The sequence below is a fragment of the Stegostoma tigrinum genome, chromosome 9 (assembly GCF_030684315.1).
Source record: "Stegostoma tigrinum isolate sSteTig4 chromosome 9, sSteTig4.hap1, whole genome shotgun sequence".
Taxonomy (NCBI): domain Eukaryota; kingdom Metazoa; phylum Chordata; class Chondrichthyes; order Orectolobiformes; family Stegostomatidae; genus Stegostoma; species Stegostoma tigrinum.
Window position 1 is genome coordinate 31,038,529 of NC_081362.1, and position 23,802 is coordinate 31,062,330.

The following is a 23,802-nucleotide window of genomic DNA, read 5'->3' on the forward strand; positions in this document are numbered from 1 at the left end:
TTCCTAGCCTCTGATTTGCTCTTGTAGCTACTATATTTATGTACCTGGATCTCTTAAGTTTCTCGATATTAGTAAGCCTCAGGATGTTGACAGTGGGGGATTCAATCCGGTAATATCATTCAATGTCCAAGGGTAATGATTAGATTCTTTTGTTGGAAGTGACCATTGCCTGGCATTTGTGTGGTGTTGTAGTTACTTTCTACTTATCAACGCAAGTCTGGATATTGTTCAAGGCTGCATATTGACAGAGCTTGCTTGTGCAGTTGAAGTATTGTAAATGTTGATGAACATTATTCGATCATCGGCAAACAACTCCATTTCTGAACTTATACTGGAAGGAAGGCCATTGATGAAACTGCTGAAGATGGTTGGGGCTAGGACAGTACCCTGAGAAACTCTTTTACTAGTGTCCTGGGGAACAGATGAATGACCTCCAACAACCATTCCAATCTTCCTTTATGCTTGGTACAACTCCACCAAGCAGATGTTTTTCCTTTTAATTTCCAATAGTTATAGCTAGGGCTCCTTGATGCCACAGTTCGTAAATTTAGTCTTGATGTCAAAGACAGTTCCTGTCATCACGCCTCTGGAGTTCTGGTAATTTGTCCATTCTTGAACCAAGGTCATAATGAGGTCAGGAGCTTTGTGGCATTGTAGGATCCAATTGAATATTAGTGAACAGGTTATTCCTTTGAGGTGCCACTTGATACCTCTGTTGTTGACCCTTTCTGTCACTTTGCTGATACAGAATGGAATGACGGGGTGGTAATATGCCAGGTTGAATTTTTCCTGCATGTGTACATGGCAAACCAGGGCAATTTTCCACATTATGGGCAAATCTCAGTGTTTTGGCTATATTGGAACAGCAGGGGAGTTGCATGAGTGACTCTTGAGCACAATTCTTCAGTAAATTGGTGTAATGTTGCCAGGACCCATAGCCTTTGCAGTCCCTTCTGCCATTTCTTGCTATAACGTGGAGTAAATTGAGTTGGTGGAACACTGGCGTCTGGGATTCTGAGCACCTCAGGAGGACGCCGAGATGGATCATTCACCATGCACTTCTGGTTGAAGATGAATGCAAGTATTTGAGCCTCCTCTTTTGCACTGATGTGCTGAGATAATATTTGTGGAGCCTCTGCCCCTATTAGTTTTTTTTATTTTTTTTTGATTACACAACTGGCTATGGTACCGCTGCTGAATTTAGATCTGACCTGATAGTTGTGGAATGTCTTAGCCATATCCAATGCACACTGTTTGCCACATAAGTGTTGTAATTTCACCATTTTTAGGTTTCTTTGGTGCTGCTACTACACTCTTTATTTAACCAGGGTTGATCTCCCACCTTGATGGTAATGATAGAATGGGGATATGTCAGGCCACGAGGTTACATATTATGGTTAATCAGAGTACTGCTGCTAATGGCTCACAGCACCTCATGGATGTCCAGTTTTGAGATATTAAATCTGAAGTTTGTCTCAATAACATGCTGGTAGTGCCACTCAAAATATTGGAGGGTATCTTAGAGTTAAAGGGTATCGGAGAGTTAAAATTCCAAGTGGCAATTGAAAATATTATGATATGATCTTAAAATTAGTACAGCTCCATTCATGGTGAAGGAAATCGAAGCCTGGAACTTTCTTCACCATATAGCTGTGGTGGTAAGAGAAAACAGTGTTATATTATTTGTAAATCTCCTTAGATGAACCTGTCTAATAAAAGAATCTTAGTTCGAAGTAATTATACTTCAGGGTCAAAATGCCGAAGCCTCAACTGTGTATTTCTAACTTGAGGCTAATAGAATGTTAGACCAATACATTGCTATTTAGTACATGATTGCAGTGCGACAATGAATGTGGTATCCTAGATTATATATCCATGTGACAAAGATGTAAAGATATAGGAACTAATTGTTACATGGATATATATTCTAGGGTACCACATTCATTGTTGCACTGCAATCATGTACTAAATATTGTACTAAGTATTGGTCTGTCATTCTATTAGCTTCAAGTTAGAAATACACTGTTGAAGCTTCAGCATTTTGACCCTGAAGTATAATTATTTCTAACTAAGATTCTTTTATTAGACAGGTTCATCTAAGGAGATTTAATTGATTAGTGGAACAGGCTCATTGGGCTGTTCTTATAAGTTATTTTCTGATATTGCATGCTGAACAGCAGTTTTTGTAAATAAGATCTATCTTATCCATTGCACACCATATCTGTGCGGAAGGGATAGGCTTTTACTGTTACGTAGATAGTTGTAAGTGAGCAAGAATAACTTTAATTGCTTGTTATATTTTGTTTATGACTACTTCAATATATGTGACAGTAATTTGCAGTGCTAGTTTGCAGCTTTTGGATTGTTCATTTAAGGTTTCGTTAGTAAACTTGAAGTTTCATTTTGATTTCTTTAGATTTTGATCAGGTAAAGCCCCCAGTCTGGCTCCAGACCCTCATGACTGCCTGCTGTTTTGCCAGTGATTTCAGCATTCAGAGTGTTGCCATTTCATTGGTACTTGACTTAGTTGGTCTAACTCAGTCGGTTGCTGCTGTTAGTGGAGAAAACCTGAACAACCTTGAGTCTGCACAGCCCAGAAGTCCGAGCCAGGGAACAGTGGCTGTTGTCATCATGCCACCAGTTACACAAGGAAATCTCATCTATATCACTCAAAAAACTGAATTTTTCAAGGTGAGTACAAGGGAAGACTGGTTCTGGTGAAAGGTTACAACCTGAAACATTATCTCTAAACCTGAAACATTGACTCTGTTCCTCTTGTCAAGATTCTGTCAGAGAGTCTGATTATTTTCAGTATTTCTGTGATTACTATTTAAGTACGCTACATACTCGTGTAAAAGCCTGAGACCAAATGTTAAGCCAAAAAGTAGGGTGTAACTTACACAAGTAGGGGGTTAAGTCCATACTTTCCCATGGTTTTGCTATTTAACTTGTCATCAAATTCCAGTGGGAGATCCCATGAAATCCTGGACTTTTGTTGCAATATAAAATTGTTTTACTCCATAAATTTAGTAATCCATTTAGGCCTGAGTTTAAAATCTACAATGCACAATATTCCTGATTGTTTCAGGGCAAAGATTCTGATAGATCCATGAGAAGATGAGCCTGTTTTGGCAATATTCATTGACTTCATTTCCCTGTTGTGGCCACATGCCTCTGTTTGCATGTTTATTTTTAGACATTTGCGTAAGCTGTTTAGAGAGCTTCCTCTAACGTTTTCCTTCAATAACTTAAACATTCCGGCTGCTATGCAATTACTTGTCTGCTTTGAAATCACAACAACTTTAAGTTCCATCCGGACTGTATATTTGATGTTCCTTCTTGATTGCATGTTGTTATATTAGAATGTGGGACTGGTGGCAACGTAGCAGTCACAACTGAGTTGGTAACCTTGACAGTGCATGTTTACATGTGCTGACACATGGAGCAGCTGCCTTCAATGGAGTCATGTAAGTCTACAGCACATAAAAAGCCCTTTTAAATCATTGGGTCAAAAACAACCACCCAACCATTATAAAACCATTCCCAGCACTTGGCCCATAGACTTGTGTGCCTGGCCTTGCAACATAAATCTAAATACTTCTTAAAAGATTTGAAGGTTTCTGCTTCTACCACCCTTAAATGTGGTGAGTTCCAAATTCCTACCCCCCCCTCCCACCGTGGGTGAAAACGTTTCTTCTTAACGTCCGCTCTAAACCTTCTGTCCCTTAACTTAAATCTGCGCTCTCATTGATCCTTCCACCAAGGGAAAAAGTTTCTTCCTGTCAACCCTATCTAGGGCCTTCGTAATTTTATACACCTCAATCATGACATCTCCCCACTTTGCAAATCTCCTTTGCTCCAAGAAAAACAACCCCAGTCAATCCAATCTCTGTTCTTAGAGTTAGAATTAACTTCATTGTCACGTGTACTCATTTGGGTACAGTGAAAAGTTTACAAGTTGCCACTTACAGTGCCATCTTAGGGTCAAAGGTGCTTCGGTGCAGATTCTTAAGTACAGGTTCTTAGGGGGAAAAGACTCAGAAAAATAAAGAAATAAAAAGTTCAGAATAACAATTCTTCCAACCCCGTTCATGCCAGCACCTAGCTTGTAGTCGGCATTAGCTCTTGACTCCCGACTGCCCCAGGCTTCATTGCAAGATTGCGGAACTGCTCTAGAATCATGTTAAGGCTGGAGGTCCATGCTGAGGCCGTGCAGGGCAAAGAGACCGCCACACCAGGCCACCAGGAGATGAGTGCACTAGGCTGAAAGGCAGACACCACGGGCCAAGAGATCACCATGCTGTGTCCCTGCCAGCGCCAAGGTCCTTGCTGAGGCTGGGAGTTCAGGATGTCATCAAGAAGAAAGAAGGAAGAAAAAAGCACAAAAGAGAGGAAAAGAAAGAAAATAAACAGATGGAGCAGATGAGACCCAGCTGAGGAGCCATACTGCACTGCCATTTTGGAAAAGGCCATTTTAAGATGAAAGGTGTTACCAGCAGTGCAATGAAGCAGCACCTGCTCAGCAATAGCCTGCTCACTGGTGCCTGGTTTGGGTTTCACAGAATCCTAACAGTGCAAAAAAAGGCTATTCAGCCCATCGGGTCTACACCAACCCTCTGAAGAGCACCCAGATCCACCCTCCCATCCAATCCTTGTAACCCTGCATGTTTTCAACACAGCCAAAACAGCCAACCTGCATGTCTTTGGATGGTGGAGGAATCTGGAGCGCCCAGAGGAAACCCTTGCAGACATGAGGAGAATGTGCAAACTCCACACAAGCACCTACCCAAGACTGGAATCAAGCCTGGGTCCTTGGTGCCGTGAGGCAGCAGTGCTAACCACTGTTGCTATTTTGCGAGGGCTGCTCATTTCATGACCTCTTTACACCCTTTGTTCAAACATGGACAAAACAGCTAAATCCTAGATGTGAGGTGAGAGTGACACCCCTTGACATCAAGACCACATTTAACCAAGTGTGGTATTGAGGAGCCCTAGCAAAGCAGGAATGAATTGGTACCATGGAGCAAACTCTCCACTGGTTGGATTCATACCTGGCATGTGGGAAGATCGCTGTGATTGTTGGAGGTTAGTCGTCTCAGCTCTAGGGCATATCTGCAGGAGTTCCTCAGGGTAGTGTCCGAGGCCCATCTAACTTCAGCTGCTTCAACAATGCTCCATTGTAAGGTTGGCAGTGGAGATGTTTGCTAATGATTGCACAGTGTTCATCACTATTTGCATCTCCTCAGATACTGAAGCAGGGTGGACAATATCCAGGCTTGCGCTGACAAGTGGCAAGTTGCATTCATACCACACAAATTCTAGGCAATAACCATCTCCAACAAGAGTCATTCTAACCACTGTCCCTTGACATTAGATTAAATTCCCTACAGTGTGGAAGCAGCCCCTTCAGCCCAACAAATCCACACTGCCCCTTGAAGCATCCCACCCAAACCCATCCCCCTATAACCCATACACCCCGAACACTACTGGCAATTTAGTATGGCCGATCCACCTAGCCTGCATGTCTTTGGACTGTGGGAGGAAACCGGAGCACCCAGAGAAAACCCACGCAGATACGGGGAGAATGTGCAAACTCCACACAGACAGTTACCGGAGGCTGGATTCGAACCCGGGTCCCTCGTGCTGTGAGGCCGTAGTGCTAACCACTGAGTCACCGTGCTGCCCCCGAATCGTGTTTCCATTACTGAATCTCTCACTGTCAACATCCTAGGGTTACTGTTGACCAGTAATTCAGTTGGACTCACCACATAAACACAGTGGCTACAAGAGCAGATTCCAGGCCAGGAATACTACAGCAAGTAACTTACCTCCTAAGTCCTCAAAGCCTGTTTACTGAATACTCCCCACTTGCCTGGAGGGGCACAGCTCTAACAACAATCAACAATCTTGACATCATCCAGCACAAAGCAGCTGACTTGTTGGCACCGCATCCACAAACATCCACTCCTTCCACCACCAATGCTCAATAGCAGCAGTGTATACAATCTGCAAGATGTATTGCAGAAGTTCTCTAAAGATCCTTTAATATCACCTTGTAACCCGTGACAACTTTCGTCTAGAAGGACAGGGGCAGCAGATACATGGGAACACTACCTCCTGCAAGTTTCACTCCAAGCCAATAACTATCCTGACTTGGAAATGCATCGTTATTCCTTCACTGTCACTGGGTCAAAATCCTGAAATTTTCTCCCTAAAGGCATTGTAGGCCAACCTACAGACAGTGGACTACAGCAGTTCAAGAAGACAGCTCACCACCAACTTCTCAAGAGCAACTAGAGACAGACAATAAATGCTGGCCAGGGAATGATGCCCATTTCCCATGTTGCATGAATGAATTAAGAAAAAAAACTGAAAGTCTGCAGTCCAGGCAACAGCCTGATAAGTCTCTTCTGCACCCTTTCCAGTCCCATTACCCCAATAATGTGGATTCCAGAACTGCAGATAGTGTTCTAGCTGTGGCCAAACCATTTTTTATACAATTCCAGCATAACTTCCCTGCTCCTTGAGCTCTATGTCTCAGCTAATAAAGGCAAATATCCCACTAACAGCCTTTATCTTTTTATCTACCAGCCGTACTGCATTAAGGCACTGTTGACATGAACAAGATGGCCCCTCTGATCCTTGGCAATCTCCAAGGTGCAACTTTATATATATATTCCCTTGTCTAGTTTATCTAGCCCATGTACATCATGGATTGAATTCTATTTACCACGGATCAACCCATCTGACCAGTCCGTCAATAACCTCCGTGCCACAAACTGCAAGGGCTCCAAAACTAATCCCTGTGGGACCACTCTGGTATAGACTTAGTCACAAAACTGCCCTGCATCATCACTTTCTGCTGTCTGCCAATTTTAGATCCGAGTAGCCAAATTTAATTGGATTCTATGAGTTCTTACCTTTGCTATCACTCTGTCCTATCCAGAGCCTTGCTGAAAATGAATGCATTTCCCTCATCTACATATCTGGTTACTGCTTCAAACTGGTCAGGTGTGAAGGTTAGACTGGCTTGTAGTTTCCTTTTTTATCCTTTGCTTCCTTCATCAATAACGGTACTACATTGGCTGTCCTGAATTTCCCTACAGCCAGAGAGGAATTGGAAAATTATTGTTAGTGCCTATGCTATTGCCCTTGCCTCATGGAACAGCTCTGGGATACATTTTATCCAGCCCTGGAGATTTTTCTTATTTTAAGCATGCCAGATATTCAGGGATGTGTAGATTAGGCAGCACGGTGGCTCAGTGGTTAGCACTACTGCCTCATAGTGCCAGGGAGCTGGGTTTGATTCCAGCTTTGGGTGACTGTCTGTGTGGAATTTGCACATTCTCCCTGTGTCTGCATGGGGTTTCCCCAGGTGCTCCAGTTTCCTTCCACAGTACAAAGATGTGCAGGGTTAGTGGATTGGCTATGCTAAATTGCCCATAGTGCCCAGGGATGTTTAGATTGAGTGGGTTAGACAGAGGAAATGCAGGAGCAGGGGAATGGATCTGGGTGGGATGCTGGTCGGGCAGGTGGCATGGACTTGTTGTGCTGAATGGCCTGTTTCCACACTGAAAGGGTTCTATGAAAATTCTCTGAAATATTTTGCTCTCTTACTTAATTTTTAAGTTTCCCCTTGCACATTCAGTGCTCCTCTAGGGTTTTTGCTGTTTTGATGTCTGCCGTAAACCTCCCTTTTGTTCTTTATCCAATTCCGCATATCCCTCGCTATCCAGGGCTCTCAGGATTTCTTGTTACCATCCTTTGTTTTTATTGGCACCTAATTCCTCCTTGAATGCATCCAACAACTCTGACATAGTTTTAGATAAATCTGTCAGCTCCTGGCCAATCCATACCTGATCTTATTAAAATCAGCCTTCCTCCAGTTTAGAAATTTAATTTCAGGCCCATCTTTGTCCTTTTCCACTACAATCTTGAATCTAATGGAGCTACGATCACTGCCTGCAAAAAGATCTCCCACTAATATTTTGACCACGTGTCTGGCTTCATTACCAAAATTTAAGTCCAGGGTCACTTCCTCTCTTTTATCAACTTCTCCATACTGGCTTAAAAACCTCTCCTTGATGGATTCTAAGAATTTTGCTTTGATTTAAATGCGCATGGTATTTGGGACATAGAAAATGACTTGATAGAATAAATAGAGGTTAATTTGTACAATCTTACAGTCGTTTCAAAGACATGATTATGATGAAATCAAAGCTAGGAACTAAATATTCAGAAGTACAGGTAGCTCTGCTGCATGCATGTTTATGCGAATTGGCTGTAACACGTCTGATTAATAGTAGAGATAGTAGGAACTGCAGATGCTGGAGAATCTGAGATAACAAGGTGTAGAGCTGGATAAACACAGCAGGCCAAGCAGCGTCAGAGGAGCAGAAAAGCTGACGTTTTGGGCCTAGACCCTTTTTCAGAAAAAGGGTCAGTAGTGGAAGGGTCTTCTGAAGAAGGGTCTAGGCCCAAAACGTCACCCTCACTGCTCCTCTGATGCTGTTTGGCCTGCTGTGTTCATCCAGCTCTACACCTTGTTATCTCTGATGAATAGTGGCAGCTGTTTGGGTAATGCAAAATTTCTGCTGTACAGGTGCGGCTATCTTCTGTAGTGATTTCCCTATAGCACAATTTTGTTTTTGGTAAGTTTCCATAACATGAGGTCACAAAAGAACACAACTGTCGTATTATGGGAGAACTACCTCTATGTGACTTTTTAGAGAAAGGCTGAATAGCTTGGGATTTTTTTCCCCTGGAATGTCAGAGGCCGAGGCGTGATGTTTATAGAGGGCAATAAAACTATGGGAGGCACAGATAGAATGAATAGCTGAGATCATTTTCCAGGGTAGGGGAGTCCAAAACTAGACAGCATAGGTTTAAGCTGAGAGAGGAAAGATTTAAATGGGACCTAAGGGGCAACATTTTCATGCAGAGGATGGGCTGTGTATGGAATGAGCTGCCAGAGGAGGCGGTGGAGATGAGTACAGTTAAGCATTTAAAATACATCATGCATGAATATGAAGGGTTTAGAGGGATATGGGCCAAAGTCTGACAAATGTGACTAGATCAGTTTAGGATATCAGTGAAGACGAATTAGTCTGAAGGATCTGTTTCCATGCTGTATAACTGTATGACTCTGATTCTGACTAGCTTTAATTAATGTTGGGGGAAGTTGAAATCCCTTACTATCAATGCTATTCTATTGTATGATTCTGTGAATGAGTAGCTTTGCACTTAGGTGAGTTTGACTTCAGGTGGTAAGTAGAAAGAGTTTGTTTTTCTTGGGCCAGAAGTTGCACTTGATTCATATGTGAGCTATGAGAAAAATTAAATTGGGCTAAAAGTAGAGATCTGACTTTTATACGAGATTGACTATCACTTGAGAGTTTACAGTATTCACTTCTGTTTTAAGTTTTCTGCATATGTAGATAAATATTTTCTACTTTCTGCAAAGGACCAGCTGTCTCTTTTTCCTAATTCAAAATACTACTTGATGATTGTGTTTTTATTAGTCATTTGTTAGTGCCTTGGTTAATACTTTTATATGAAATTTGTAAGTGAGTGGCAGTTGCTGCCTTACCGGCCACCAATTTTTGGCTGTGTACACTGAGAATTAAAACACGCAGTAGCATGGAAGTTTTTAAAGCAGAATGCTGTAAGGAAGTGAGGCAAAAGGTCTGCCTGAAGCCTGGCATGCAAAGGAGAACTATTGGAAATTGTCTTGTAAAAACTCCAAGCGTTTTTGGGGGGGAATGGCAAATTGTTGATATATTTTTACGCAAAGTTAGGCTAAACATTCAATTACAGGACCAAATGTAACTATTTTTGTATGTTCTCTTTAACCTGAAAGTAAGCAGCTTGATTATTCATATCTGGCATTATCTAAAGAATTTGCTTGGATTGCTGTTGGATCTATCAGAGAAAGATTTATGTGAAAGATGTGAATGTACACTTTAAATTATAATGCAGTGCTCTGGCTTTACAAGGTTTTACAAGCATAGAAAGGAGCTCGGGACAGTGTAAATTGGTTACAGTAAAACTCAAGACACTCAAATGGCTTATTAGTATGGCTGAGATGACCACATATGACATAGAATCTTCAGTAGATCCAGATTTGTGACTGTGAGGTTGGAAAAAATTTCCAAGGCTAAGGATGTACATTCACAAATGCCTAATGATGCAATAATCAGATTTTGTACCGAATAAAAATACTGGGGACGTGCATGCAAATTAGAAGATTGTGGTCCAGTGATAATGTTGCAGCACTTGTAATCAAGACCCCCAGGCTATTGCTGTAGCAACATGGGTTTGAGTACATGCAGTGGTCAAATTTAAATTTAGTTAAATAACCATTCAGTAAATAAATATAGTTCCCTGCCCCCTTCTGAAGGGCACTCTGTGATGGGAAAGAAATGCAGATTGTGCTTATGATGTCCACACCTAGTGAAAGAATACATTTTTAAAAACTAACTGCTGTCAGGACAAAGCTAGCAGCAATATGATGGAATGACTAAGTTCACCTTTTTCTGAAATTTGTAAAAGCATACCCTGCACTAAGAACTCAATGACTCTAAATGCAGTTTGAAAAGTATTGTACTGTACCACCTACATTTGAGATGTACTCATTAAGTCTGAAGACGTGCTGTGTTATATATCATTGAAAATTAAAATATAATTGTCAATTTTTATTTTTGTTTCCTTATTAAAGCAAGTGGCAGAGATACTTTGGAATCAGCTGGGGGATAAAACTCCACAATATTATCAGAGAAGTGTGGAACTGTTTTATCAACTGCATAATCTCGTCCCATCTTCCAGCATTTGCGAAGATGTAATTAGTCAGCAGCTCTTACATAAAGACAAGGTATGAAGATATCCTTAAAGATGTGAGCATTTGTACTGTTAGGCTTGTCTGAAGTAATTATTTAGCTGTTGCTTCTATGCTGTGTTCACCACTACAGGATTTACTGTTCATGGAGTGATGTTGGGCTCTGGTAATTGAGCTGTTTTTACCAAATTCTACATAACTGTGAAGGCTTCTAAATAGGGGTTAGGAAGTGCATGCACTATTCTAGCCCAAAGAGTATCCATTATATTGCATAGGGAAAAAATTGGCTAGCACCCTTTGCTCATGTCTGAGGAAGGTATGGGGTTCCTGGCATATGAAAATAAAAGACCTAATGTTACCTTGATATATCGACTCAAACATTACTACCAACTTCAGAGGAACAAATGCATCATTGAAAGCAAGCCAATTAACATCAAATTGGAAGGAATAAATACTTCACCGATATCTTGAAAATATCACTTTTTTGCAGTAAAAGTCGAGAGATACCAGATGCAAGAATAACGGAATCATTTATAGTATCAAAAGAGGTCATTCAGCTCATCCTAATTTCTGTAGAGCAACCAAGTCAATCCAATAACAACCTAAACAGAAATTGCTGGAAAAGCTCAGCAGGTCTGGCAGCATCTGTGGAAAGAAATCAGAGTCAACATTCAGGTTGAATGACCCTTCATCAGAACTCGGTCAATCCCATTCCTTGGGATTGAAAAGAAGAAAGCCTCCCTTTTTCTCTCTCTCCAATCCTTTATGTCTCTCGATATGTAGGGATGACAGGATTTTTTGTTCCCATCCTTAGTCTTTCTTAGAACATGTTGGATAAGTGCTCTTCTTGATCCCTTCTTGAAAGCACCCCACAGCTATGACATAGATTTTCCGAGGAATATCTGCTCCCAGTCCAGTCTGGCCAAATCATTCTTGTTTCTTATTAAAATCAGCTTTCCCCTAGTTTAGAACATTGATTTCAGACCCATTCTGGCCCTTTTCCACAACCATCTTGAATCAAACAGAGCTGTGATCACTGTCTGCAACCTGAGCCCCCACTGATTCTTCAACCACTTGCCCACTTCATTGCCTAAAATTAAGTTCAAGACCACCAACTCTCTTGTAACACCTTCCTCACACTAGCTTAAAGAGTTTCCTGGGAACATTTTAAGAATTCTGCTCACTCTAAACTTTTTTTCACTATTACTATCCCAGTTAATGTTAGAAAAGTTAGAATCTTCTATGATCACTATTTCTTTTGCGCTTCTCTATAATTTGCCTGCGTATCTGCTTTTCTATTTCTCTTAAACTTTTAGGGAACCTGTGGTATGCTCCCAGAAATTGATTGTTCCTCTTCGGTTTTTAACCCATATAGCTTAATTTGAGGAACCTTCTAAGATGTCATCCCTCACCCCTCCTGACTGCTGTAATTGATCTTGTGATTAATATTGCGACATTTCCTCCTCTTTTACCTCCATCCCTGTCTCACCTGAAGACCCTGTATCCTGGAATATTGAGCTGCCAATCCAGCCCCCTCTCAATCTTGTCTCAGTGAAACCATTACACCATTTAAGTTCGACCTTCCAAAATGCATCACTTCACATTTATCCAGGTTGAACTCCATCTGCCATTGTGTCCAGTTCATGCCTCACATATCTTATTGAGTTCTTTGAGGAGGTCACGAGACAGGTTGACGAGGGTCGAGCAGTGGTTGTGGTGTACATGGACTTCAGCAAGGCATTTGATAAAGTTCCCCACGGCAGGCTCATTCATAAAGTCAGGAGGTATGGGATACAGGGTGATTTGGCTGTGTGGATTCAGAACTGGTTGGCTGACAGGAAGCAGAGAGTAGTTGTAGATGGTAAGTATTCTGCCTGGAGGTCACTGCTGAGTGGTGTCCCGCAGGGCTCTGTTCTTGGGCCTCTGCTCTTTGTAGTTTTTATAAATGACTTGGATGAGGAGGTTGAGGGGTGGGTTAGTATGTTTGCTGATGACACAAAGGTTGGAGGTGCTGTTGATAGTATGGAGGGCTACTGCAGGCTTCAGCGAGACATTGACAGAATGCAGAGCTGGGCTGAGAAATGGCAGATGGAGTTCAACCTGGATAAATGCAAAGTGATGCATTTTGGAAGGTCGAATTTAAATGTTAAATATAGGATTAAAGGCAGGATTCTCGGCAGTGTGGAGGAACAGCGGGATCTTGGAGTTCAAGTGCGCAGCTCCCTCAAAGTTGCTACCCAGGTGGATAAGGTTGTTAAGAAAGCATATGGTGTTTTGGCTTTCATTAACAGGGGGATCGAGTTTAAGAGCCGCGAGGTTATGCTGCAGCTCTACAAAACCCTGGTGAGACCACACTTGGAATATTGTGTCCAGTTCTGGTCGCCCTATTATAGGAAAGATGTGGAGGCTTTGGAGACGGTGCAAAGGAGGTTTACCAGGATGCTGCCTGGACTGGAGGGCTTGACTTACGAGGAGAGATTGACTGATCTCGGACTTTTCTCTCTGGAGAGAAGGAGGAAGAGAGGTGACCTGATCGAGGTGTACAAGGTAATGAGAGGCATGGATAGAGTCGATAGCCAGAGACTTTTCCCCAGGGCAGGATTGACTGCCACGAGGGGTCATAGTTTTAAGGTGTTAGGAGGAAGGTATAGAGGAGACGTCAGAGGGAGGTTCTTCACTCAGAGTTGTGAGTGTATGGAATAGTTTACCAGTGGTAATCGTGGAAGCGGAGTCATTAATGACATTTAAGCGACTGCTGGACATGCACATGAACAGCAGTGAATTGAGAGGAATGTAGGTTAGGTTATAGGATTAGGAATATTCCCTGGCACAACATTGTGGACCGAAGGGCCTGTACTGCGCTGTACTTTTCTATGTTCTATTCCCCATGTTTAAATCTTTGCCCTCAACTCATCGCCTTTGATGTCAGAGTCATTGCATTAAAATAAACACCATCAAACCTTATCAAACTCCCTTGTGCCTTAACCAGCCTCTAATTTCCATGTTTTATTGACTTGCTTGTTGTCTGTTTGAATTTTGACCATTCATCGACCCCTGCTGAACCTTCTCTCAAGATCCCACCCCTCAGCCAAGTTAGCTTAAAACCTCCCCAATAGTATTAATAACCCTCCCCACATGGCTGCTCATCCCATTTTGGTTCAAGTGCCACCTGTCTGCAGTGTACAGATCTTAGTGCACCCAAAAAACTGACCCAGAAATCTAAAGCCCTTTCTCCTGCACCATCTCTCCAGCCACGCATTTGTCTGGACTAACCTCCTATTTCCACATACGCTACCTTGAATCTACTTCTTTGCTCCCTAAATTGTACCTGCAGAATTTTATCCCTTTTTCTGCTTATGCCGTTGGTACCAATGTGTACCATGATCTCTGTCTGTTTGGCCTCCCCTTATAGAATGCAGTGCAGCCACTCAGTGATACCTTTGATCCTAGCATCAGGGAGGCTGCGTACATCCCGGAGTCTCTTCTGCGGTCATAGAAACACTAGTCTGTTCCCCTTGCAGTTGGATCCTATCTTGCTATAGCTCTCTGTTCATTCTCCTTCTGTCTTGTGAAAACGGGCCACCCATACTGCCTTGGAGTCGGCTGTCATTTCTTTTTCTTGCCCAGTCATCTTCCCAAATAGTATCCGAAACAGTATACATCAGAAAGGGGGATGATCACGGACTCCTGCACTACCTACAGTTTAATCACTCTCTGAATATGCTACCCACAACATGTCAGCATTACAGATGCCTCGTACTGAATTCATCTGCTCCAGCTCTATTGGAGTGAGCCAGTCACTTCAGCTCGACACGTCCTGTACATGTGACCACTAGGGAAAACGTCCATGCTTTACCACATTGCACAGGAGGAACCTATCATGGTGTGAGGCCTGCTGCCATGACTTCCTTTTAAGCCCTTTGAGTTCCTCCTTTTCAAAAAGAAAATTATACAGGAATGCTATTAACTAATTCTCTTATTCTAACTGTACTTCCCTTACCCTACTTTGTTTACTTATATTGCTTTACTACTATTGGCCCTGACTTTCATTTATTCTAGAAAATATACTTCTGAAAATCACAAACAAAGCAACACCCCATTTTCCTGTCATGTCATTGTAGAATTTATTTTCTTAATCAATTAGACTCGTGAAGTTGCAGCTGTTAAAGTAGGACTCATTTCTCTCTACTGTGTTGAACGTGAAGTGCTGAGCTCCCAATCCCGGACCTGGTTCGAATTCCTCTCACGCTGCTTCTGTCCAAATACAGTGGTGTGGTGTATTAATGAGTCCAGAATTCTGCAATGCCTTTGTAATTTCCTGTTTCACTTGATATTTTGGTCCCTGGTCTGGATTGCACCCCTGTTTGGCATTGTTACTCCCAGCAGCATCTATTTTGAAATGCACCACACCCAAAGTTTTCTGTTCTTTGTTCCTCTTTCTACTTTTATCAATCACGACCTATTTATTATTCTGAACTTATTCCCTGACTACTTAACTAGGATGTATGATTCAAGATATACTCTCATTCCCTAGTGTATCACAGTCATTTAGTCCGTCCGTCACACTCAGAAATCTTGAACTCAAGACACTTCCTACAAATGCGGTCCCTCAATACACGTGGAATGTCAGAAAGTTCCAAAGTGGCATCGGATTTGAAGTCTTGGATACCAATTCATGATCTAAAGAAATCCCACATTCCTACTTTGACAGTCTATAATCACTTCCTTATTAAGCTATTAATTTAAATTAACATCCCAATGTGCTTTCACTTTCACTCATTACTTACCCTGATTTGAAAGTTTCAATTTCTCATCACCTAATTTTAACAAAGGCCCTAATTAGAAAGTGAAAAAGAATTGCTCACAAACCAGTTACAGTTCCAAGGAAGGGCCACTCGACCTAACTCTGATTTCTGTCCACAGATGCTGCTAGACTTGCTGAGATTTCCAGCAATTTCTGTTTTTGTCTCTGATTTACAGCATCTGCATTTCTTTCGATTTGTATTTAATATTTAATTCACTGCCACTTCTCTTCCTGACATGCCCATTTTGAAGGAGTTCTGCTCCTCTCTCTGACAGGATTTCCGTTCCAATCTTTTCTCTTATTCACCATTATTGATTTCATTGTCAGAGTTCTAAGAAAGGGTCACTCAACCTGAAATATTAACTCTGATTTCTCTCCACAGACACTGTCAGACCTGCTGAGCTTTTCCAGCAACTTCTGTTCTTGTTCATGAAACACCTTGGCTTTTGTTCCAAATTGCTGGGTTGTAAACTCAGACTTCTCATACAGCTCTTTTATCTTTCTGCCAGTCTCACTTTGCTTTCAACTCTTTTGTCTGCCCATTTATCTTCCTCCTTCAGACCTGAAGGATTTGGAAGATTTCCTGTGTCTCTTCATTCATAGGAATGCGGAACCATTTTGCTGGTTAAACTTATTCATTGGGATCTTATCTGATCCATGACCATTCCTTCTCCCACTTAGAATTCTAATAGATATAGTTGGCTTTGAATTCACAGAGCAAATCATTTTTTTTTGTAAAGGTTTTCAGTTAAACTAAACTTTTCCAGTCCGAGTTTGAAAAATTAAGAATACAAATAAAGCTGAATGCTTGGTTTGAAATTTGGTTATTTTTTATTGTAGAAAATATGTATGGAAGCACACGTCAATTTTTCAGTACTTTGGCACATTACTCGAGACCTTCTTATCAACAAGTCCTCCTCCTTTAATCGTACTTTTGACAGGTTGGTACAATATAAAAGCTACATATCAGCTGCATGTAAAGCTACATGTAATAACATTTTAAATATTATTCATCTTGGAGTTAGAAAAACACATGTGCATCTTTATAATATGTTCATTGCCTGCCATGGTTGAATTACAAACACTTGCTGCTCAAACCAGGAAGAGTATGTTTTAAGTGTGGACTCAACTGACTTTTGAGCAAGGACTCATAATTTACTTGGAGTTAACATAGAACATTACAACACAGTACAGGCCCTTCGGCCCACGATATTGTGCCAAACTTTTACCCTAATCCTAAGGTCTATCTAACCTCCACCCCTACCTTATACTATCATCCATATGCCTATCTAATAGCCACCTAAATGCCCCTAATGAGGCCGATTCCACTACCCTGTCTGGCCATGCATCCCACTCCCCTACCACTCTCTGAGTAAAGGACCTACCTCTGACGTGTCCCCTGTATCTACCTCCACTCACTTTAAAACTATGCTTCCCCCATAATAGTTACCTCCACCCTAGGAAAAAATCTCTGGCTGTCCACTTTATCTATACCTCTGATCATTTTGTTCACCTCTATCAGGCCACCTTTCATTGTTCGTCATTCTAAAGAGAAAAGCCCCAGCTCTCTCAGCCTTTCCTTACAAGACTTTCACTCCATTCCAGGCAACATCCTGGTAAATCTCCTGTGCACCTTTTCCAATGCCTCCGCATCTTTCCTGTAATGAGGTGTCCAGAACTGAACACAATATTCCAGATGTGGCATTACCAGGCTTTTGTATAGCTGGAGATTAACTTCGCAGCTCTTGAACTCGATCCCTCTATTAGTGAAAGCTAACACACCAAACGCCTTCTCAACAACTCTATCCACCTGGGTGGCAGCTTTCAGAGAACTATGAACATGAACCCCAAGTTCCCTCTTCTCTTCCACACTGCCAAGAATCTTTCCATTAACCCTGTATTCTGCTTTCAAGTTTGTCCTTCCAAAACAAATCACCTCACACTTTTCAGGGTTAAACTCCATCTGCCACTTCTCAGCCCAGCTCTTCATCCTATCAGTGCCCCTTTGTAACCTAGAACAGCCCTCCGCACTATCCGCAATGTGATCCACCTTCATATCGTCCACAAACCTGTTAATCTACCCTTCCACTCCATCATCCAAATCATTTACAAAAATCACCAATAGAAGATGACCCAGAACAGATCCTTGTTTGTGCACCACATTGAATATTTTCCGTCCACTGCCACCCTTTGTCTTCTAAGGGTCAGCCAATTCTGAATCCAATCTGCCACATTTCCCCCTATCCCATGCCTCCTACCTTTCTGCATGAGCTTACCATGGGTAACCTTATCAAACGCCTTACTTAAATCCACATATACCACATTCACTGCTCTACCTTCATCCACATGTTTGGTCACCTCTTCAAAGAATTCAATAAGGTTTGTGAGGCAAGATCTACCCCTCACAAATCCATGCTATCACAAATCAAACTGGGCCTTTCCAAGTGATCATAAATCCTGTCTCTTTCCAATAATTTGTCCACCATTGAAGTCAGACTAGCTAGCCTGTAATTTCCAGGTTTATCCCTGTTCCCTTTTTGAACAAGGGAATGATGTTTGCCTCTCTCCAGTCATCCGGCACTGTACTCATGAACAGTGAGGACGAAAAGATATCACCAGGGGGCCTGCAATCTCTTCCGTTGTTTCCCATAGAATCCTTCGATGAATCCCATCAGGCCCAGAGGACTTACCTATTTTCAACTTCGTCAGATATCCTAGCACATCTTCCTTACTAACATCAACCTTCTCTAGCCTACCAGCTTGTTTCAAACTGTCCTCCTCTACAACTAGGACCCTCTCAGTTGTGAATACCGAAGAAAAGTATTCATTAAGGACCTTTTATCTATTTAGGCTCCGTGCATATATACCCTTTACAATCCTTGATCGGCCCTACCCTTTCACCAGTCATTCTCTTATTGCTCATGTACCTGTAAAAAGCCTTGGAGTTTTCCTTGATCCTACATGCCAAAGTGTTCTCATGCCCCCTAATAGCACTTCAGATCTCTTTCTTCAGCTCCTTCCTGGCTAACTTGTATCCCTCTAGATCATTTTTCGTTCCTTGTTTCCTGAACCTTACATAAGCATCCTTCTTCCGCTTAACCAGTCATTCGACCTCACTTGACTGCATCTTCCCTGCCTGCTAGGGACAAACATATCAAGCACACACAGTATGCATTCCTTAAACAATATACACATTTCAATAGTGCTCTTCCCTGACAGCATCTGTTCCCAATTTTAGTTACCCAGTTCTTGCCTAAAAGAATTCTAATTATCCTTCCCCCGGTTATAAACCTTATAATTGTGAGGAGTTCCTAATATCTACTAAAGGAAGGATTCAGCGATGCTTGTGGATTGTCAAAATAGTCAGCAAGGGGGAGACATGATGCAGTGGTAATGTCACTAACCTGAATCTTGGACGGAAACCTATTGGGTTCTGAACAGTGTGGTGATGGTGAGATGCGTGGCAGAATTGGACAAGAAGTCCAACAAGGCCCACCTTGATATTGAGAGCACTTTGCTCTACTTTTTACACTTTTATAAAACATCATAGTGAGTTTCTCAGTAGGCAGTGGCAAGATTCTAATTAAGGGGTATTATTGCTTTTTGAGCACTTTGGCAAACAAACTATACTTCAAAGAAACTCGACAAGGAAATTAGAGCAGGTACCAGAAGTATTCAGGTTTGCACTCAGATTATCTGTTGCTCTAAACAACCTCTGTGTTGGACACAGGCATCAAAATCCGAGGACATATTCCATGGGCACCAGCCACATGAGTCCCAGATCCATGGACACTGGCACCCAAAATGTATCAACTTCTAATGAACATCGTAGGGCATCTCTGACACTCCTACAAGATGCTTCTGCACTTCAAAGCTGTACCTCGTGCTGCACCAGCAACTATCATTGTAACGTGACTGCAAGGATGCAATGCACTTAGGAACGTGCGTCCGTTTCATGGAATGGACCATGCTGTACCACTGGCTCTTTGCTTGTTTTCGTAGTACTTGCACACTCTGAGTACTTACAGCTTCCATGCCTTAGAATCATAGAAGCCCAACTGTGCAGGTCAAGTCCATTCAGCCCATTAAGTCTATATCGACCCTTCGAAGAGCATCCCACCCAGACACACCCCCAATCCCGTACCTCGCATACAAGTCCAATTTAATCTGCACATCTTTGGACTGTGGGAGGAAACTGGAACACCAGACAGAAACCCAAGCAGACAAAGGGAGAACATGCAAACTTTGCATATTTGTCCAAACTTGGAATCGAACCAGCGCTGTGAGACAGCGATGCGAATGACTACGTCACCATTGCTGGCTTTGCCTTTTTTTTTGCACTTTGTTCCCCTCAATTGGAGATACTAGGCTTATATTACTTCTGTCTTGCCTTGCCATTTAATGTATTGACATGGTTATCAGCAGACCTCAAACAAGTCAAGGTGAGATAGCCTTCATCCAGGGTGTCCCACCATTGTATGTCGAGGCCATCTTCAGCAGCAGCCCAGGGTCTTAGACATGGTCAGTCAGCCAAGCAAAGTGTTCAGAGTCAGGATGCCTTCCATTTAAGGGGTTAGGAGCTGAATGTTGGACAGTCCACCGCCAGTGTTAATTTTTTCAGCCCTATTAAAATGGTGTAGACTTAAATGAGAGGGAATCCAAAGGGGCATGTTAGGTAATTAATGTGAGAAATTTGATAAGGTACCGTGAGAAATCATGCTAGGCCTTGCATCAAAAATCCATCAAAAACTCAACACAACCCAGACTTAGCAAAATAAATGTAAGATGCTCTTCATAGAGTCCCAGTCTAAAGTTCTGGGAACAGGGACTTGAATTTGACATGTCAGATGATGAAATTTGATAGCCATAAAAGTAAAATATGGAATTAAAAGCTCGTGAAATGGTAGCTGTTTATTGATTGTCAACTGTCGTAAATACACATTCAGTTCTAATCCTTTGGGAAAGAAAACATGACAATTCTTACTTTCCCAACCTACTTATGACTCCAGACATACAGCAATGTAGTTAACTCTTAATTGCTTTGCTGTCTGAAATGGAATAGTAACCCAGTCAGCTCAAGGGCAGCGAGAAATAGACAATAAATGCTGTCACAGCCCTGATGCCTATGCTAATATATATATATTTTTTGAAAGGCTGTCATCCTTGGGGACAGGTATTGAGGGTCTCTTCAGGACTAAATTGATTCTTTAAAGATGACATTACTGGCCAAAACATCCTGTGTGGATTTTTCAACATCTTGGTTTGGAAACTCATAAACCCATCTTTTTTCATTAGTGATCAAAATAAAGCTTTGATCACATTCCTGGATAAAGGATTTTTATATGTGGAATAATTGAGAAAAAAATGCGTGGAGGGCATCCAAAATGGAGGGAATGGGGGGAAATTCCATCTTGTAACCATTACAAAAATGATGGAAAGATTTTGGTGCTTTGAATGTACTGATAATAAGGAGCGGTGCGTGAGCACTTCCCATGTACTTCTCATATATTTTTCCCATATGGAAAGGATAACGCAGTTTACCACCAAGTTGTTTGAATTAAGTATATCAAGTTATGATTCTTATAATTATAATTACCTTTGCAGTGTACTGAAGGTTTGTTCCATCTGGGTGGACATAGGCACCGTTAGGCCTCAAACAAATTGACCTTTGTGAGAGTCAGTGCAGCAAATAAAGCAAGATGGTTTGTTTTACAGTTACGCCAGAGTCCCAATTTTGATCTCAACACAAAAGCTCATACCAACATAAGATGTTGGATAATGGTCAGAAAAGAAAGCAAAGTTTTCAAAATCCATGGGTGCTGGCTAAGGCTGCTGCTTTAGTCAAGATCTAATTTAGCAAGGTCAAACCTGGGATGTTGATTTGAATGGTTTAATACTTTATGAACAGTGATTTCATGCACTAGGCCTTTTGGGTGCCATTTTTTCCCCACAGTAATCAGTAGTAGAAGTATTTCTACATGCGAAAGAAAAGTGTCCCACCTGCTCCAGAGAGTGCCCTAACAGATCTGAACCATCCTTTAAAAAAAAAGTTAACACATTATGATGCACTTCTGGACCAGGTAGGATTTGAACCAGATCAGAGGTAGGGACTCTACCATGGCACAACAGGAGCCCTGTCCATTTTTTATTTTGCTGTCTTACTATCTCACAATGTCAACAAACTGTAACTAGTTTTTCTAATTAACATGTTCAGAGATGGCATTACACTCCTCTGTGCCGTGCTGAGACAATTCTGACAACCCCCATCATGTTGTGGCAGAGATATTGAACTCCAGCACATTTAGTGCCACCTGGTCTTGGAAGGAATTTCTTTTTATATGTGCTCAGAAGGCATTTTCTAATCTTCCTGATTACTTAACTGCAGCTGTGTGCTAGCTTCCTATGTTTTGTTCACAAGTACCACCAAGCCCCTTATATTACAGCTTTTGTTGTTTTTCCCAATTTTAATAATATTCTGTTCTGTTGTTCTTTCCAAAATGACTTCACATTTTCCCACATTGTACTCAGTTTTCTAACTATATGCCCATTTCTTAATCTATCAATATCTCTTTTTAAACTGTTTGTAACCCTCGCAACCTGACTTTCCACTTGTTTTTGTATTGCCTGCAAATTTAGCTACCATTTTTTAGCTTCTTTGCTGCAAGTCACCAATATATAATGTAAGCAGTTCCAGCCCCAGCACTGATCTGTATGGAACCCCACTGTTACAGGGTATTGTGGGATAGTAAAAAAAGCAGAATAAATGGAGGGGCTCCTGTGGTGCCATGGTAGTGTCCTACCTGTTTCAAAAGTGTCATAACATGTCTGAACTTTTCTTTTAAACAACAACCAGGGTTCAGAAAAAGCCTTGTAGTAGAATGTTAATGACCTTACCTCTCAGCTTGGAGACCTGGCTCAAGTCTTACCTGTTCCATTGATGTGTAATGAAATTTGAATGGAAAAAATCAAAAGCTGTGTTCAGAAATGAGCACATGAGGGCTAGAGTGCATTATCTCCTCCTCCAACTCTATTTTGATTTAGGGCATCCCTTTTATCCTATTCGCTTTTGTTATTGTTACTTTGCCATTTGATCTAATTTGTTGCTTATTCATAGGATAATTGGCTAACTTAGTGATGGGATTTTTCAAAAGTAAAGCTGGTTTCAGACCTATGGGACAGAAGGTCTGTGTCCCAGCTCCACCTATCCCTGTGGTCAAGGCTATTGTGGCATAGTAGTTTCAAGTCTCACCTACACAAGAAGTGTGTCATATATTGTTGTACCTGTTGGTTTGAAAAAAATCTATCATGAAACACAAGCTGAGTGTCTCTGTCTCTGGCAGAACTCAAACTGAATGAATTTTTTTATTTGGAAGCCTTTGTTCAAAATCCTACCTGCTCTAGAGATCATAGAGCCATCGAGTCATACAGCGAGGAAACAGACCCTTCAGTCCAACCAGTCCACGCAGAACATAATCCCAAACTAAACTAATCCCACCTGCCTGCTCCAGACCCATATCTATCCAGATGTTTCATAGTACATCCAAGCAAGTTGCTTAAAAATATCTTCGTACTGGTAAGTGATAGAAGTGGGACAGAGTATGGAGCAGTCAATGTTAGAGGAGTAAACTCAGTGGTGGACTGATTACAGAACAGTCATTGAAATGGTTTTAAAAAAAACTGGGTTCTTGCATTGGGGTCTTGTAGCAGAACGTCCCTACCCCTGAGCTAGACGGCCTGTGTTCAAGTTTTATCTTCTCTAGAGATGTGATAAAACATACCTGAACAGGTTTTTTAAAAAAGTTGATATCTTGGGAGTATCTTGTTTCACAACGATAATGTCCCTGCCTTTGGGCCAGAAGGCCAGGTTCAAGTTCCCTATGTGCCAGGGATTTGTCAAAATGGATCTGAACAGGTTAATCAAAAATCCTTCCCCAGTGTGTTTGATTTCTCGATCACGAAAGGATCCAAAAGAGAAAGGTAGAAACTGCAACTTGTGCTATGGATTTATAACAATGCTGTTTATGTTTTGTCTGAAAAAAATTCAGCAATTAATTGCTGAGTGAGATACCCCCTTGGGAGCTTTCTCGACTCACCAACAGTTAAGACCATTAAGTGACTACCTAATGGCTACCACTCTTGCGAGGAGTGCAACAACCTCAGTGCT

General features: G+C 41.6%; 1 protein-coding gene across 6 annotated transcripts in view; it reads left to right on the forward strand.

Annotated features, from left to right (window-relative positions):
- The window catches only part of dop1a (DOP1 leucine zipper like protein A), a 626,666-nt gene that overhangs the window by 443,845 nt on the left and 159,019 nt on the right, over positions 1 to 23,802 (forward strand). For all 6 annotated transcript variants that reach the window (XM_059648463.1, XM_059648464.1, XM_059648466.1 and 3 more), the window contains 3 exons: positions 2,417 to 2,691; positions 10,718 to 10,870; positions 16,479 to 16,579. In XM_059648463.1, the coding sequence (XP_059504446.1) occupies positions 2,417 to 2,691; positions 10,718 to 10,870; positions 16,479 to 16,579 (529 nt within the window). The remainder of the gene's footprint in view (positions 1 to 2,416; positions 2,692 to 10,717; positions 10,871 to 16,478; positions 16,580 to 23,802) is intronic.